The 18,206-nt window shown below is 35.7% G+C and overlaps 1 protein-coding gene and 1 long non-coding RNA gene across 6 annotated transcripts in view; both read left to right on the top strand.

Annotated features, from left to right (window-relative positions):
• The first annotated feature begins 1,237 nt into the window (after positions 1–1,237).
• The window catches only part of LOC110442067 (kinesin-like protein KIF23), a 36,723-nt gene continuing 19,754 nt past the window's right edge, over positions 1,238–18,206 (top strand). For 3 of the 5 annotated variants that reach the window (XM_021485497.1, XM_021485498.1, XM_021485499.1), the window contains exons 1-10: positions 1,238–1,355; positions 5,880–5,931; positions 6,618–6,710; positions 8,305–8,343; positions 9,039–9,144; positions 10,469–10,605; positions 12,270–12,397; positions 13,572–13,739; positions 14,500–14,612; positions 17,510–17,631. In XM_021485497.1, the coding sequence (XP_021341172.1) occupies positions 1,267–1,355; positions 5,880–5,931; positions 6,618–6,710; positions 8,305–8,343; positions 9,039–9,144; positions 10,469–10,605; positions 12,270–12,397; positions 13,572–13,739; positions 14,500–14,612; positions 17,510–17,631 (1,047 nt within the window). In that variant the 5' untranslated portion in view covers positions 1,238–1,266. Of the gene's footprint in view, positions 1,356–3,723; positions 3,856–5,879; positions 5,932–6,617; positions 6,711–8,304; positions 8,344–9,038; positions 9,145–10,468; positions 10,606–12,269; positions 12,398–13,571; positions 13,740–14,499; positions 14,613–17,509; positions 17,632–18,206 lie in introns of those variants that run through there. The other 2 variants (XM_021485500.1, XM_021485501.1) reach the window with 1 other exon arrangement.
• The window catches only part of LOC110442069, a 3,619-nt gene continuing 3,072 nt past the window's right edge, over positions 17,660–18,206 (top strand). The window contains exons 1-2 of the long non-coding RNA XR_002461983.1: positions 17,660–17,932; positions 18,152–18,203. This is a non-coding gene — a long non-coding RNA (uncharacterized LOC110442069). The remainder of the gene's footprint in view (positions 17,933–18,151; positions 18,204–18,206) is intronic.

Raw genomic sequence — 18,206 nt, forward strand, 5'->3', positions numbered from 1 at the left:
ACATACATAGCATGCATTTTATAATATCATAGATATATATTATAGCATACATACATACATACATACATACATACATACATACATACATACATACATACATACATACATACATACATACATACATACATACATACATACAACAGCATACATACATATAAGAGCATTTATGTAACATCATACATACATACAATAGCATACATATAACAGTAAACATGCATACATATAATAGCATACATATAATATCATATATACATATAATAACACACATGCCTACATACACATATTACCATACCTACATACATTTAATAACATACACACATATAATAGCAGACATACCTACATACATATATTATCATACATACATGCATATAATAGCATTTATACATATATATAATAGCACACATACCTACATACATATATTATCATACATACATGCATATAATAGCATTTATACATACATATAATAGCACACATACCTACATACATATATTACCATACATACATGCATATAATAGCCTACCTACACACATACAAACATACTTTACATAGCATAGCAAATCATAGCATGCATACATCATACATGACATAGCTTAGCATTGTATACATGGCATACCTACATATATAGCAGACCATATTATAGAATAGAATAGCAAAGCATACATGGCATACATAATAAATGATTATGATATATTTAGCTGATACATCGCCTTAGGCCGAGTTTCGAAGTTGTCACCGTTGCCGAATTATGACGTCGGCATTTGACGCAGTCAAGCACAATATAAGAGCGTGCCAGACGTACAGGATGTCTAAGAACATTATTTGTTATCAACAATTAAAGTATAGCTTCTGTGGGAATAAGATTATGCATTTAGAAATCTTTATTTTAGTTCGTTTTCGAGTTAAAGTTTTAACTACTATATATTCATTCTAAACACAAAACTTGATTTATTTATTCCTGGTCCTGACTGAAAAATTGTTTAGAATGCAAACGTGTTGGTCCAGATCAGAGACATATAAAGCCATAGTATAGACGTCTCTGCCCAGACAACAAGGATATGAATTTCCAAAAATATTGGTGTTAAAAACTCGCAAACTTCGATCATCACCTTATCATCACTAAAACCGGTTAAAGTAAGAATCACGCCGTTTCAGCTCCATTGAAATCAAGAGCTGTGGTGCTCTTGAATTCGACGTTGTCTTTTTTTCACGAAAATGACGTCATTTCCGCCACATTTGTTTTGACGTTCTGTTGCGTCGTTGCCAACTATGGCAGATTCCAGCTCACAAAGAACACATAAGGATAGGGAAATCAAAAAGATTATTGACCAAATAAGACGAGAATACAACTTTTACAGGTAAAAATATTGTCAAACCCGGTTAAAATGTTTGTCAAACCCGGTTAAAATGTTTGTCAAATCCAGATGTTGCTGCAACGTTCGGCTAACGCCATGCCGGGATGAGTGATATGAACGGTTACATTAACAGTGGTCATGATATGTCATCGAAAGTGTTTATTGCGGCGAGGATACTCTGTGGGTTTCTTAAAACTTATATTCCGACAAGCATGGATTATCTTTTCTCTTCTGTTTATTGAAAAAGGGCAGTGGTCGGGCAAGGGCCGGATATTTTACCGCTTATAACGACGGGAATTTCATTTTAAACAATACTTGTCAAACTTGTACGACATGACTGTATTAATTAGTGCCTATTTGGCAATGGCCTTGTTATTACTTAAGGGTAAATGACACAGTAATAGATCTGGATATAACTGGTCTGACACATAACGTTTTGGGTCTGCACTAATAATAATAATAATAATATCTTTATTTAAGGAGGGTTACATATTTAGTACAAGACTAATCTTCCATATGGCCCTCTCAACCATCATACAAACATGTTAACTGACATTAAAACAGATTATTATGCTAACTACAAAATCTTGGACAACAAATAAACATTATGAAAGATTACTGAACGCTACTATTGTTTATGAATATTTGGTAATCAGACTAACCTGCTGACTAGATATCTGAACGAACGTATCGTGAATTATATCAAATTATTATACAGATAAAAACAGTAAACAAACTATTTGACACATAAACTCTTTGCTCATTCGTACACACAGCATTCTTTCCCTGAGGAATACAGTTTTAATATAATTGAGCATATGTATATGTACAAAAAAATACATCAAAGTACGAGGTAACAATACGTTCACAGAAACTTTGTAAAATTTGACAGTTACCTGTGTGAATAACATTACTCATTTAAATATAGAGATAGCAGATGCTGCCTAAGGTGTTTCTTGAAAGAACAAACTGTGGTCGTATTTTTAATATTGACCGGTAAATTATTCCACAACATTGCTCCAGTGTAAGTAAATGATTTTTTGAATAATTCAGAATTTGGCCTTGGCAATATTAGATTTTGTTGAGATGTAGATCTCAATCCATATCTATACGTGTCAGTACACCTATTTAGACCAGCTTTAATGTAATCAGGTGCCATATCATTTAAAGATTTGTAGACTAATATAAATGTGTGGTATTTTACTCTGAATGTGAATGGCAGAGAAGTAATTTTCCTCAAAAAGGCTTTTACTTGGTGTTAACATAGGGAGATTTAAAATAATACGTAGAGCTTTTTTTTTAATTTTTATAATTTGAGTGGTTTGCTCTTTTGATAACCCATTTCCCCACACAATAGCTGCATAGTCGAGTATTGGAAGAATATACGAGTTATAATACACTTTCCTGGCTTCTGTAGTCAGATATCCACTCATTTTTCTAAGTAATGCAACGGCAATTGCCAATTTGGATATATATGCCCAATACCTTCTGACAGGACGACGACATAATTTCTTCTCCATTGACATACAGTTTTAATGGACTTTGAATGGAGAGTTTATGTTTATTTGCAATGATCATACAAGTAGTCATTTGCTGGTTAAGTTTCACATAAAGTGGCATATCATTAATATAGATAATAAGCATTAATGGACCAAGTATGGATCCTTGCTGTAGTCCAGCTTTGATTGTCTGGAAAGAAGAAGAACTGCTGCCTGCTCTAACTGTTTGGACTCTGTTTTGTAGATAAGATGAGAACCAATCCAGACTTGATGAAGTCACGTTTAAAATCTTTAGTTTGTGTAGAAGGATATTATGATCTACTAAATCAAAAGCCGTATTTAAGTCTATAAATATAGTACCTACTATTTCATTTTTATCAATACTGTCAATCCATTCATCAATTAGGTGGACAAGAGCAGTCTGACATTTAAGTCCAATTTATAATAGTGAATTACGGATTATCAGGATACTTTAATATGCTTTATTTATAGTATCCCTAAAATTAATCTATAGATAACCTATTGGAATTATCAAAGATAAACGGGGATAACCTTCTTTTCTAACCTAACTTGACTCACAATCAATCGGCATCATGTATAATTTACGTTTTACATCAAGTTATATTTCATTCAAGAGATTACATGGTTAGTTCAATCATGCAACCTGAACTGGTTATATAAATATTCCAAGATTTTCAGTAAAAAGAGTTAAATAAAAAATCAGTTGGAAGTAGGAGCATATTAAGAAATACAAACAGTGTGGTTTAAGGAGCGATAAATTCAAGGGCAGCCTGACATATTTTTTTCAAAACGAGTTATTTCCCTTGTGGCGCTACGATCGTATTTTCCGTATCATTCATTGGTCGATTAAACAGGAAAGAGGTAAATTCGAATAGGGAAGCCAGGTGGTGTTTACAGAGAGGATTTAGGTCGGAAACTAAAACAGAAAATTTAACGCTTATTATGTACAAGAATAAGTGAGTAATTGACACAATGAAACCACAGTAAGTATGTTTAATATTTAGATGTCTATTTGCCGGGCTTATGTGAATTCGTGGGAAATCGCTCGTGAGAACATAGCGGGAAAGAATCTTAATTCTTATCGGAGATTCGCGCGCCCACTCGTACTTTTTGACATACCTATTCAATGTTTATAAATCAAAACTAGCATCATTTTGTTGATGTTTTGATTCGTTTTGACATATTTATATTGTTGTCGTGTGACGAACTAGGTTCCTAAATCTGTCTGGTTTTATAATGGCACCGACTAGACATTTAAATCTCAAAATTGCTGTCTAACCCATTGATGAAGTTATTGTTCTGTCAGAAATATATGAATGTTGATAGGTCGTTTCTAGACATATGTGAAAGTCAGATTGACTCCTTTATGCTTTATTAAGGTGCATACTTGTGCTGAAAAACATTTAAGACATAAGTGGGGAAATATGGAGCACAGGTATATCTGCATCGGAATTCGAATATAAAAGCATATTTTATGCTTAAGTATCTATCCCCCTTCATTTTGAGTCAGATATTTCTACCTGTGGTTAGAGGAGAAACAGTTTTATAAACGATACAGGGATAATCCTTGAGGGGGCCATTGACCCCTCAAAACTGAAATTGGCCCCTCTTAATTTTGATATTGACTAAAAACATGGCCCACTGCTCTCAAATTCCAGGAGTTTTTCTGTGATAAACAGTTTCAGAATATATATATATATTTTTTATATAATTTGTTTATTTTTAAAGACATTTTTATTACATAAACACACATACACCCACATACATACAATTCCCATTTGCATGGTTTGTCTCTTGTATCGTCATATCTTTCATCATCCTCATCGTGACTGAATATCATCATCAGCCTTGTCAATCATCATCAATAGTAATACACCATTATCATCTTAATACATCATCAACAACATCATCATCAACAACAACATCATCATTCTATCAATCCATCAAATCCATCATCATCATTCTATCAACATCATCATCATCATCATCATTCTATCAATCTATCATCATCATCAACAGATGCATCCTTAATAATCATCAATACATCAGTCACATGCTACCATTAATATATATGTTCTACATATATATATAAAAATAGATATTGACAACCATACACAAATACTCATCCCACCATATATTCTGATAAACATTCACCTCGCACACACTTGTACATCTCACACACACAATACAGACAGATTTGTAGAGAGAGAGAGAGAGGTCCCATAATAATGCACATACATGTAAATAGTTTTACTTTATTCAGAAGTACATATGTAATTTAAAGGATAAGAGAAACATGGCAAAGTCAAGGCTTGGGATTCAGGAAAAAATACATATACATATTTATAGGATGACAGGTTATATCCAGGATAGGTTTCCATTTTCTCCAATCAATTTCAAATTTCCTTCTTATGTAACTGTTTTTACTATTGTTAACATAGTTCTGAACACGGAAATGGTCTTTGATGACATTGATAAGTGCATTGAGACTCAAAGATTTGTGAAGACATCTAGTCTTATATATATAGTGTTTGATAAGAATTAAAATCTCATTCCCATAAACAATGAACTATAGTTTTAGAATTTAGAATGTCTATTGAATGTTGATTTCTTAAAGACCTAGATCTACTGAAATTAAAATAGTAGCTTTTGAACAAGAAATTTCTATATTTATTAATTGATGTTTTATTTCTATGTTTAGTGTTTGATGTTTTATTTCTATGTTTAGTGTTTGATACCATGAAATTAAGAGAATGTGTAGTGATATGAAAAGAAGGCAAACATTTTAGCAAAACACTTTTTCTTACAGTGTATCATTAAATCTTATGCATCATAGAAAATATCTTCAAAGACAACTTGGTTAATAAAACAGTAAATGATTCTGATATCTCAACACTTGTAAGGATTTTCCTAGCGACCAGTTATGGCATAGAAACCACATGATGTAGACATGCTCGAGAAACTGTATGATGGTAATATTATATAATATCCTTCTCCTCCATTTCAGACGCGGAAAAACACCAAAGAAGAAGAATGCCGCCCAAACAGATCCAGTCGAGGTAAACTAAATAAGGATTAAAATATGTTAGTCTTAGATTGCAAGAGTCAATGACTGTTGTGGAAATTTCGAAATATACTGTTAGTTGGGAGGAAAAAACTTTGTCATTTGCTGAGACAAAACAAATTCCTGAACTGTTTGTACCCTAATGTTCTTTATCAAACAGATTTTATGTGAAAACAATCTATGGAAATATGTCACACTAGTGAAACTTCAATATCGACCTGCATGCTAGTATTCTAAATACGAAATTGTGTTTCAATTCAATTCAGAGTCCTAAAAATATAATACGTTTTATAATTACTGTACCTGTGAGATTAGAAATATAAAGCTGGGTGGGCCTGCTGTCCATGACTATCAAAGTTAATTCAGTGTGTGATATTGACCAGTCACTTATACCTCACAGTTGTGTTCCAGTGACCTTATCAGATTCATCCTAAATGGCCAAGTATTGCCAATTTACTTATAAAGTGCTATACAAATTTATATAAAAGATAAGGTATTTTTGAAAATCATGAAAATCAAAACTGCATATTAATTTTGGCTCCGGTGCAGGGAGAATTTATTTATCTGGCACCAATGCATTTGGTGAAATCACTCCCAACTTGCCCTATTTTTTTCAGCCATGTAACCTGAAATATACATTTTTTAAGTCTTTGTTGAATGCATGGTTTTGAATGTTTACAGGTGTATTGTCGGATACGTCCCCTGGAGAATCCAGACAATCCCACTTGTATCAAGGCTCTCAGCGACTCCGTCGTTCAGCTGATTCCTGCTCTGGTTTGTATAATTGGTCTAACAGCAACTGATGTGTCTCAAAAATTATTGAGTTCAAACGATAAATGTCTTTATTACAAATATTGTATAGAGTAATCTTATGTCTTTCTTACAAATATTGTATAGAGTAATCTTATGTCTTTATTACAAATATTGTATAGAGTAATCTTATGTCTTTATTACAAATATTGTATAGAGTAGTCTTATGTCTATTACAAATATTGTATAGAGTAGTCTTATGTCTTTATTACAAATATTGTATAGAGTAATCTTATGTCTTTATTACAAATATTGTATAGAGTAATCTTATGTCTATTACAAATATTGTATAGAGTAATCTTATGCTGCTGTTGCTGTAAGCAATACACATGAAGTATTAGAACTAAGATTTGTAATACGGTATGATCTGTTTCACTGTGAAGGGTCGAAACCAAAAGAGGATTTTCAAAATCTGATGTTGACGTGCTACTCCGAACACTTGTGTAAGAAGTCTGCTATACAATTAGGTTATTTTGACGAAAGATAGCCATGGAGTATTTCCATTTTGAAAAATATATTGACCAATCCGAAAGCTAAGTGTCAATTATCAAAGTAAAACAGATGTCCAACTGTAAAAAAATAACACCAGTGATATGATTTTTAACTTGAAAGGGGCTGGTCGGGGAAAAAAATTCAAAATAAATGGGTCTAAATGCATTTTCTGGCCTTCCAAAAGTTATACCACGGCAATATAATGGTCGAATTCTGCTTGCAATGTCCTGTTTTGACCACTGAAATCTCGTGGGAAGCCCTGCGTAAATCTACGCAGATCTATTTATATATGTCACGTGGTTGATTCGAAAGTGAGGCAGTGAAGATAACAACAATAGCACGCCGTCTATCAGCCATGTTGGACTCAACTAGTGGACAAGACAGCAATACTATACATAAATAATTGTTTTCAAATGTCATGTATGATGCAAGTGTAGTATTCCTTCCTATATGTTGTTGTTATATATATAACGGTATTGATACTTCGTGCCTGTCATGACTTTTGCATGCATCTTTTTCTTTCGCTGCGATGTTTACATTTGGCTTTGTTGATGATGCGCATGCGTTAAAATTACATCACTGATCTGGGTCAATTGAGATTTTTAGACTGTCAGGTGACGATTTAGGATTTCTTTAATATAATTATAATTTTTACTCTTAGGGAGTGAATTTCAGCAAAATTTGAAATGGTATGTTTCATAAGAATATATTTTAAACATGTGTAGGCCATTTTAGCAAATATGACATTTTTTTCCCGACCAGCCCCTTTAAGGAAGTTTGGAAACTTTTAAAGGACGAAAACAATATTTACATGTATTATAAATGTGTCATCTTACAAAATAAGTTTTGATTTTTTAAGGTTAACATTGGCATTTGGGTTAGGGTTACCCTAACCCTGACTCCTTAAAGAGGATATAACCATAGACCAAAAGCCGAGGGTAGTATCATCTTTCGAGGGTTTGAGTACCCATGGTAACCAAAATAGAGTTGTATGATATATAGTATTAAACCACTTCATTGTGGTCAAAGAAAGTTCTTGAAAATATTGTTTTTTTTCTCTCACCAGAATAATGAAAGGGTAACAAGAAATGGACAAGCGAAGGAGGTAAGTGTAATGGACAGTTGATACACTTTCTTCAAACAGGCCATGGGGTCATTTACCCCTCAAAACTGAAATTGACCCCTCCTTGTTCCAATTTTCTTTCAATTTTATATAGAATGGCCCCTCTTAATTTTGATATTGATGAAAGTGTCCCACTACTATCAAATTCTTGGATTTTCCCTGAAACAGAAACAGACTTCTTTTCTTTAATTACAGGTATTGAATTGATTAAGGGACAGAAAATGTCTCTTGTTTTCCTGCAATATTTTAAGTAGGTTCTGTGCTTTGGTTAAGTGTCAGTAAATACAGTGGCCTGTTTTCAAAGTCTGTCATTTATAAACCAAGTCCTTTGTTCCATGTTGCATGATTCAGAAAATTGTGTGGAAAGAAAAAAATATACAAAATTTCAAAACTTGGTTTGGTATACTTGTCTTTATGGAATTGTTCATTATATTTAGAATGGTTTCCAAGAGAATATTTATTGTATAAATTTGCATTTTGTAATTTGGGACAGAGTCGGTGACTGTTATAGGTTTCTTGGACTCGTCTCCTTTTTATACTTCATAATCATTAATGATAATGTCTATGTAGTGAATTATTTGGACTCCGGTAGTTTCAGAGTACTTTGTAGGAATTTTTGCAAACATTTCATATAAACCTGTCACACTTTGTTACTAATGCTGTTTTGCCTTTTCCAGTACCAGTACACATTCCAGTACGTATTTGATGAGTATTCGTCACAGAAAAAGATCTTTGACTATGTGGCGATGCCCTTGATGGAGGATCTCATCAACGGCAAAAACGGTAGGTAGTTACGCAGATAAGTAAACCATCCGATTAAGAGTACCAACCCGCAGGCAAATTTTGTCAAAGAAATGCTACCCCACCTGTACTTTCATCAAGGATTAACTTAAATATATTTTTCATGTTATGGAGATATAACACACAAAAATGGAGTGTACTCGAAAAAAACTGCGACGCAGTTTATGATGAGAGTACACTCTGTTTTTTTGTGTTATAGCTCCATAACATGAAAAATATATTCAAGTTAGTCCTTATAATTTAATCTACCTTACACAACCCCTGTGGAGACCAACTTTTATTGATGGACTCTTTTCTTTTAGAAATTATTGCGCTGCAGTATCGGCCAATCAAAAGCAACGTTACAAACGTCGACTTCATTTTTTTACGTTATGGACTGATAACACAATTTTTGAAGCCAATGAAAATGCTTGTTACAAGCATGATTAAATTATTAGAAAATATAGAGAAAACAATAGTCCTGACATAAAAGCAAGTTACTGGTGTTACGCTTTATATGGTGTACACCACACAACAAAACCTTTCTAGCTCATTTTACAACAACCTGTTGCAACAAGATTTTGGGGAAAATAGTAAACAAATTTCAATTAAAATGGCAAATGCCTCATTTCTTCATTTTGAGAATTCACAACTCACTTTAACTGGGAAAGCAATTAAGTGATTAAGAATTAAATAAGATTTAACAAAGTAAAGCAACATGTGTATCATGTCCTGAAGTTTAGTACATTTTTTCATTTTCCTTATGTTTTTATAGAAGATAAATAGTTACTGATTTTAGAAAAAAAGGGTACATGCCTCAATTCCTGGGATACAACATGCTGAGGCCAAAAAGAAAATGTGTGTTTCAGGATACCGACCTACCCTTTATTTTACTGTCGACCCTGGATATTTGATCAACAGCTTTTATCTAAGATTAATTTGTTAGTCAGGCAAAGCTCACAGCCACTCATTAAAATGTACTTTCTTCCTGCCCTGGTAGTCTGACCCTATTCTTGACAAATTATTAGCCATTGTCATGTGTGGAAATGCATTGTAAAATTTTAAATAAAGCATAATATTAATTCATGAATTAATATGAAGTTATTTGCCTTCCGACCTATCTATTTTGGCCTGATTTGATTGAGGGGCGAGAGCAGGGGAGGGGTTGGAGTTTGTAGAAACTTGTTTACTGTTATCAGAACATTTGTATGGAATGGAGTAGATGTGAATTCTTTGCTAACTACCTGCCTTCACATTCAATATCCGCTATTGACCCTTTGTATTGACTTGGCACACCTACAGTTGTATAATTTATCCTGTGTTGCAGGTCTGCTGTTTTCCTATGGGATCACATCGTCTGGGAAGACCTACACTATGACAGGGATGCCACAGGATCAGGGCATCCTACCTCGCTGTCTTGATGTCCTCTTCAACAGCATTGAGGGACTCCAGGCCAAGAAATATGTACGTCACACTGGGTGAACACACCGTTATATTTATATTTCTGTTTCTTTGCTGTTGTCGTATGTTATAGTTGCACAAAATTAAATCGTTTGTAGCAATCTTGACTTTATCACAGCTGTTTCAGAAGGCACTTATGAATTTGATTTGTTAATGCAGTTAAAATAATTGTGACTATTTGTACAGTGACCAGGACTGCCACAATTCAACCTGTATTCTATTTGATTTTTATGTTTCATTAAGTTTTCTAAGTAGAATTCTGACTAAAATTTTCTCTTGAAATCAAACAAAATTTTATTGCATCATTTCTATTATACTTTGGCTGAGACATCACCAAAAATGTTCAACTTGTTTGGTCGTCAAGTCTTTATAACAGGATAAGACTACATTTGATTGTCCTCAATTCCGTCTTTGCGTATTGCAGAGTTATCTTCTCTTGGGAGGAGGTATTGATTGTTACGTCATTGGTTTGTGCGGGAAAATTCATCGTTTTCTCAAAAATTGATGACATTACTCTCACAAACAAGTGACGCAACAATCAATACCTGCTCCCAAGAGAAGATAACTCTGCACTACGCAAAGACGGAATAAGCCGCCAGAGTTAAAACAGTTATCCTTAGTATCCTTTTTCTTTAGGCACATCGTATCCAAAAGTGATTAGACTAAACCAATGTTGTGTGAGTGTCCGTTGAGGCTAGTAGAAGACTGCACATTTCACCCTAAACAAGCACACATTGCTTGTTTATATTTGTGTTATGCTGATGAAGACCAAATAGCTGTTTTAGTCCTTACAGTGACGCTGTTCCTGATGTAACCTTTCTTCGTCTGTTATGTTGTATCAATGAATGGTTCACTGAGATTGGGAAAAAGAGAAAGTATCTGGCTGGTATGGGTCAGAAAAAGGTGCATTTTGTATCGATGGTATTTCTTGACTAGCCTGGGCCTTTTCAATTACCCTAAAAACTTGACTCAATGAATTGTTTGTGCGAGAGATTTATAAAAACAATTCTATTTCGTCCTTAATCAACAAATTGTTATAAAGATCTTCAATGAACTATGTATGGTTTGGGCCTTTATTGGTCCCCAAATCCATCAAAATTAAAAATCTTCAATAGAACTTTCAAATGACTGTTTCTTTTGTTTTTAATACTTCCCTTGTACTACTATGTAAACATTTATTTAGGTTTTCAATTATGGCTGTCATGGTAACCAGTTAATATTTTGCATAAATTAATGAAATTTGAATGTTCAGTAAATTTTGACAGGTTTTTGCCTAGTTTTTCTCTTAGTTACCATAGAGCGCACTCTTGAACAAATGTTATATTTCTCCTAAAGATGTATTACAGGTGCCTACACGTTATCCATTGATTTTGAGTTTGTTCAAGCATGCACTCTACAGTTTCCAGGAGAAAACCTATGCAAAATATGAAAAAATTCACTGAATATTCATTTTTTCTAATTTACGCAAATTTGAACTTATCACCATGGCAACAATATTAAAATTAGAAATACAAATAAATATTTTCATTATAGTGTTTGGGAAGTATTCAAAATAAATGAAACAGTAATTTCAAAGTTCATTCAAAGGTTTTGAATTTTGATGCATTTGTGGGCCAAAACATGGCAAAACCATACATAGTCCTTTATATCTGATTCGATCTTGACAGGTGTTCAAGCCAGACCGAATGAATGGTTATGAAGTACATAGTGAAGTAGATGCAATGATTGAGAGACAGAAAAAGGACATACTTCCCGGAATGACAACCCCGAAAACTCCCAGTTCAGCAAGACACAGGTAAGACCACCCTGAAAACTCCCAAGTACATTGAGACTTAGATAAGACCACCCCAAAAACTTCCAGTACGTGGAAACAAATCTATGACCACCCCGAAAACTCCCAATTCAGTCGGACACAGGTAAGGCCAACCCAAAAACTGCATGTACACAAACAAAGGTAAGAACACCCCAAACCACCCTGAAAACTCCCAATTCAGTCAGACACAGGTAAGGCCACCCCAAAAACTGCATGTACACGGACACAGGTAAGACCACCCCAAACCACCCTGAAAACTCCCAATTCAGTCGGACACAGGTAAGACCACCCCAAAAACTGCATGTACATGGACAAAGGTAAGACCACCCCAAAAACTACATGTACACAAACACAGGTAAGACCACCCCAAAAACTGCATGTACCCAGACACAGGTAAGACCACCCCAAAAACTGCATGTACACAGACACAGGTAAGACCACCCCAAAAACTGCATGTACACGGACAAAGGTAAGAACACCCCAAAAACTACATGTACACAGACACAGGTAAGACCACCCCAAAAACTGCATGTACACAGACACAGGTAAGACCACCCCAAAAACTGCATGTACATGGACAAAGGTAAGACCACCCCAAAAACTACATGTACACAAACAAAGGTAAGAACACCCCAAACCACCCTTAAAACTCCCAATTCAGTCGGACACAGGTAAGACCACCCCAAAAACTGCATGTACACAGACACAGGTAAGACCACCCCAAAAAACTACATGTACACAGACACAGGTAAGACCACCCCAAAAAACTGCATGTACACAGACACAGGTAAGACCACCCCAAACACTGCATGTACACAGACACAGGTAAGACCACCCCAAAAAACTGCATGTACACAGACACAGGTAAGACCACCCCAAAAACTACATGTACACAGACACGGGTAAGACCACTCCAAAAACTGCATGTACACAGACACAGGTAAGACCACCCCAAAAACTACATGTACACAGACACTGGTAAGATCACCCCAAAAACTGCATATACACAGATATCATCTCTTAATACTCAAAGACACAGATACGAAACAACCCCCAACCCCTAAATCTGTAAGTACACTCAGACACAGGTATGAGACGGTAAATTTTGATGTTGTTCCAGTCTGTATATTTAGTAAGAAAGTTGTTGTTACTACAGGGACGGTTATGAGATGGAGGACCACGGCCGTGTGGAGGATGGAGACCGTGTCGATGGTGTGGACGAGGACAACAACTACACCGTGTTTGTGTCCTACACGGAAATCTACAATAACTATGTGTACGACCTACTGGAGGAGCTTCCCTGGGACCCAATAGTGGGCTATAAGTAAGTGAAGATCAGAAGTGGGCTAAACATAAATAAGGGCCCAGTGTAGGCTAAAAAAGTGTGACCCTAATTAAAAGTCAACAATTGTACAAGCCCAATAGTAGACTGCAAGCATGTTTATCCTAGAAAAGGGAGTTACTTCATTAACAAAAATCCTTTATTTTAAGGAATCTCGTAGTTTGCTTCAAATATGTGTATGCTACAAATTTGCAGGTGCCCCTGGTAGCTAGAAGCAAGTTTATCCCCCATTCTCAAATATTTGGTGTGAATGTGGGCCCCCATAGATGCAATTTTAGCACATCAGATTTTAACTTTTAAGCACATTGATGAGTTGGTATACTAAAATGTTATGAAAAACAAGACTTCAATTTTTAGTTCTATCACAATTTTAGCACAAATAAGATTATCACTGAAACATGTACATTAAGTACAGTGGACCCTGTCTAAACCGGACACCAATGGGACCATATTGTTTGACCGGTTTGTAGAGAGTTCCAGATTGTAGAGAGTCTGCTTAAATATTGTTTCTGAATGTAATGAGAACTAAGAACACATACATATGCAAATGATGTATTTTGTTCATAAATACAAAGTGTTTGTATTCCTGTTCACTATAAGACAACAATACTGTAATAATTCAGTTATATCGCCTGCAGTTATGATAGGAAAAAAAGGTTTGGCTGTCTTAGAGACAGATCAGGATTGGACAAAGTGTGGTTTTACACATTCCACTGTACTTCTATAATCCTTGTGGTTACAGGCCGCCCCAGTCGAAGCTGTTGAGGACGGACTGCCAGGACACCATGTACGTGATGAACTGTGTGGAGGTGGAGTGTAAGAGTACACAAGAGGCCCTCAACATCCTCTACAGAGGTAAACACTGACTTGTTACCTTGTCATCTAAAATTAGCATGCTTGATTGATGTGAGAACATCTAAACCATGTAAGATAACTTAACATTTATTGTTGTAATTTGCTGGACTGCTGCTCACTTTTTGCAATTTCCATATAAATTTATGAGAAATTCACTAAATATCTGGAAATTACTAGTAACCCTTAGAGTGCTACATTAAAATAACGGTAACCAATCAGTACTGAATTAATTAGGAAAATTGAATTTTCACTACAGTTCAAATTTAGATATAACTTCATAAGTCACAATTTTAGTAAAAATATTGCACAAATAATACTTGTATTAATATTAAAACATATTAATACCAATGGAAATTGGTTACTTGATATGTTTAATTAAATTTAAATCAACACGATTAGCTGTTGACCATATAAAATACCATTTTATAGAATGTGCAACTATAGTTGTGACTAGCAGTGGTGGTCACAGACATACAGCGCAACTATGGTTGTGACTAGCACTCAAAGGGTTAAATATATATTGTGATACATTGCAATATTTCCCAAACATAAATATAATGCACTTCATTGCAATATGGATGGTGCTTGCAATACCAAACCCTACGTCTAACTGTGTATATTCAGGGCCTACATCTAACTGTGTATATCTTCAGAGCCTACATCTAACTGTGTGTATTCAGGGCCTACTTCTAACTGTGTGTATTCAGGGCCTACATCTAACTTTGTGTATTCAGGGCCTACATCTAACTGTGTATATTTAGGGCCTACATCTAACTGTGTATATATTCAGGGCCTTCATCTAACTGTGTATATTCAGGGCCTACATCTATCTGTGTATATATTCAGGGCCTACATCTAACTGTGTGTATCCAGGGCCTACATCTAACTGTGTGTATTCAGGGCCTACATCTAACTGTGTGTATTCAGGGCCTACTTCTAACTGTGTGTATTCAGGGCCTACATCTAACTGTGTGTATTCAGGGCCTACATCTAACTTTGTGTATTCAGGGCCTACATCTAACTGTGTGTATTCAGGGCCTACATCTAACTGTGTGTATACATGGCCTACATCTAACTGTGTATATATACAGGGCCTACATCAAACTGTGTATATATACAGGGCCTACATCTAACTGTGTATATATTCAGGGCCTACATCTAACTGTGTGTATACAGGGCCTACATCTAACTGTGTATATATACAGGGCCTACATCTAACTGTGTATATATTCAGGGCCTACATCTACCTGTGTATATATTCAGGGCCTACATCTAACTGTGTGTATACATGGCCTACATCTAACTGTGTATATATACAGGGCCTACATATAACTGTGTATATATTCAGGGCCTACATCTACCTGTGTATATATTCAGGGCCTACATCTAACTGTGTGTATACAGGGCCTTCATCTAACTTTGTGTATTCAGGGCCTACATCTAACTGTGTATATTAAGGACCTACATCTAACTGTGTGTATTAAGGGCCTGCATCTAACTGTGTGTATTCAGGGCCTACATCTAACTGTGTGTATACAGGGCCTACATCTAAATGTGTATATATACAGGGCCTACATCTAACTGTGTATATATACAGGGCCTACATCAAACTGTGTATATATACAGGGCCTACATCTAACTGTGTATATTCAGGGCCTACATATAACTGTGTATATTCAGGGCCTACATCTAACTGTGGGTGTTAAGGACCTACATCTAACTGTGTGTATTAAGGGCCTGCATCTAACTGTGTGTATTCAGGGCCTACATCTAACTGTGTGTATTAAGGCCCTACATCTAACTGTGTGTATTAAGGGCCTACATCTAACTGTATGTATTCAGGGCCTACATCTAACTGTGTATATATTAGGGACCTACATCTAACTGTGTGTATACAGGGCCTACAACTAACTTTGTGTATTCAGGGCCTACATCTAACTGTGTATATTAAGGACCTACATCTAACTGTGTGTATACAGGGCCTACAACTAACTTTGTGTATTCAGGGCCTACATCTAACTGTGTATATTCAGGACCTACATCTAACTGTGTATATTCAGGTCCTACATCTAACTGTGTGTATACAGGGCCTACAACTAACTTTGTGTATTCAGGGCCTACATCTAACTGTGTATATTAAGGACCTACATCTAACTGTGTGTATACAGGGCCTACATCTAAATGTGTATATATACAGGGCCTACATCTAACTGTGTATATTCAGGACCTACATCTAACTGTGTATATTCAGGTCCTACATCTAACTGTGTGTATACAGGGCCTACATCTAACTGTGTATATTCAGGGCCTACATCTAACTGTGTGTATTAAGGACCTACATATAACTGTATATCCAGGGCCTACATATAACTGTATATCCAGGACCTACATCTAACTGTGTATATTCAGGGCCTACATCTAACTGTGTGTATTAAGGACCTACATCTAACTGTGTGTATTAAGGGCCTACATCTAACTGTGTGTATTCAGGGCCTACATCTAACTGTGTGTATACAGGGCCTACATCTAACTGTGTATATATTAAGGACCTACATCTAACTGTGTGTATACAGGGCCTACATATAACTTTGTGTATTCAGGACCTACATCTAACTGTGTATATTCAGGGCTCGTCAGTCACTACTGAGACCAGTCCAAGCAATTGAACAAACTTAACTGCCAAATTGTCTGGAAAAAAAGTTACTTGAAACTCAGAAAAATTAACGTAAAATGCAAAAAACTTGTTTTTCTCCTTATTATTTCAGATTTACCTACACAGTTACAGAGTTCATTTTCAAATCTCTGTTCTTTTTTGTCAATGAGTTAATGTTGTTGGTTGTGTTTCTTCAGTTTTGTATTTTGAGTGTTGACTTATGATGGAATGTTTGTTATCTCAGGTCAGAAGAGAAGGAAGGTGGCTCACACAGCACTGAATGCTGAATCAAGTAGAAGTCACAGTATATTTAACATTCGTCTCGTACAGGCACCACTGGACCCAAGGGGAGAGGAGGTCCTACAGGTAATTATAATTGAGGGTCATTATAGTCTAACCTTGTACATGTGTCGCTAGGAGAGGGGAGGTCGTACAGGTAAGATCTAAGGTAGAGGGGTGTTATAGTCTAACCTTGTACATGTGTCACTAGGAGAGGGGAGTTCCTACAGGTAAGATCTAAGGTAGAGGGTCGTTATAGTGTAACCTTGTGCATGTGTCGCTAGGAGAGGGGAGGTCCTACAGGTAAGATTTAAGGGAGAGGGTCGTTATAGTGTAACCTTGTACATGTGTCGCTAGGAGAGGGGAGGTCCTACAGGTAAGATTTAAGGTAAAGGGTCGTTTTAGTGTAACCTTGTACATGTGTCACTAGGAGAGGGGAGGTCCTACAGGCAAGATCTAAGGTAGAGGGTTGTTATAGTCTAACCTTGTACATGTGTCACTAGGAGAGGGGAGGTCGTACAGGTAAGATCTAAGGTAGAGGGTCGTTATAGTGTAACCTTGTACATGTGTCACTAGGAGATGGGAGGTCATACAGGCAAGATCTAAGGTAGAGGGTTGTTATAGTCTAACCTTGTACATGTGTCACTAGGAGAGGGGAGGTC

The sequence above is a fragment of the Mizuhopecten yessoensis genome, unplaced genomic scaffold (genome assembly GCF_002113885.1).
Source record: "Mizuhopecten yessoensis strain PY_sf001 unplaced genomic scaffold, ASM211388v2 scaffold716203, whole genome shotgun sequence".
NCBI classification, from domain to species: Eukaryota; Metazoa; Mollusca; class Bivalvia; order Pectinida; family Pectinidae; genus Mizuhopecten; species Mizuhopecten yessoensis.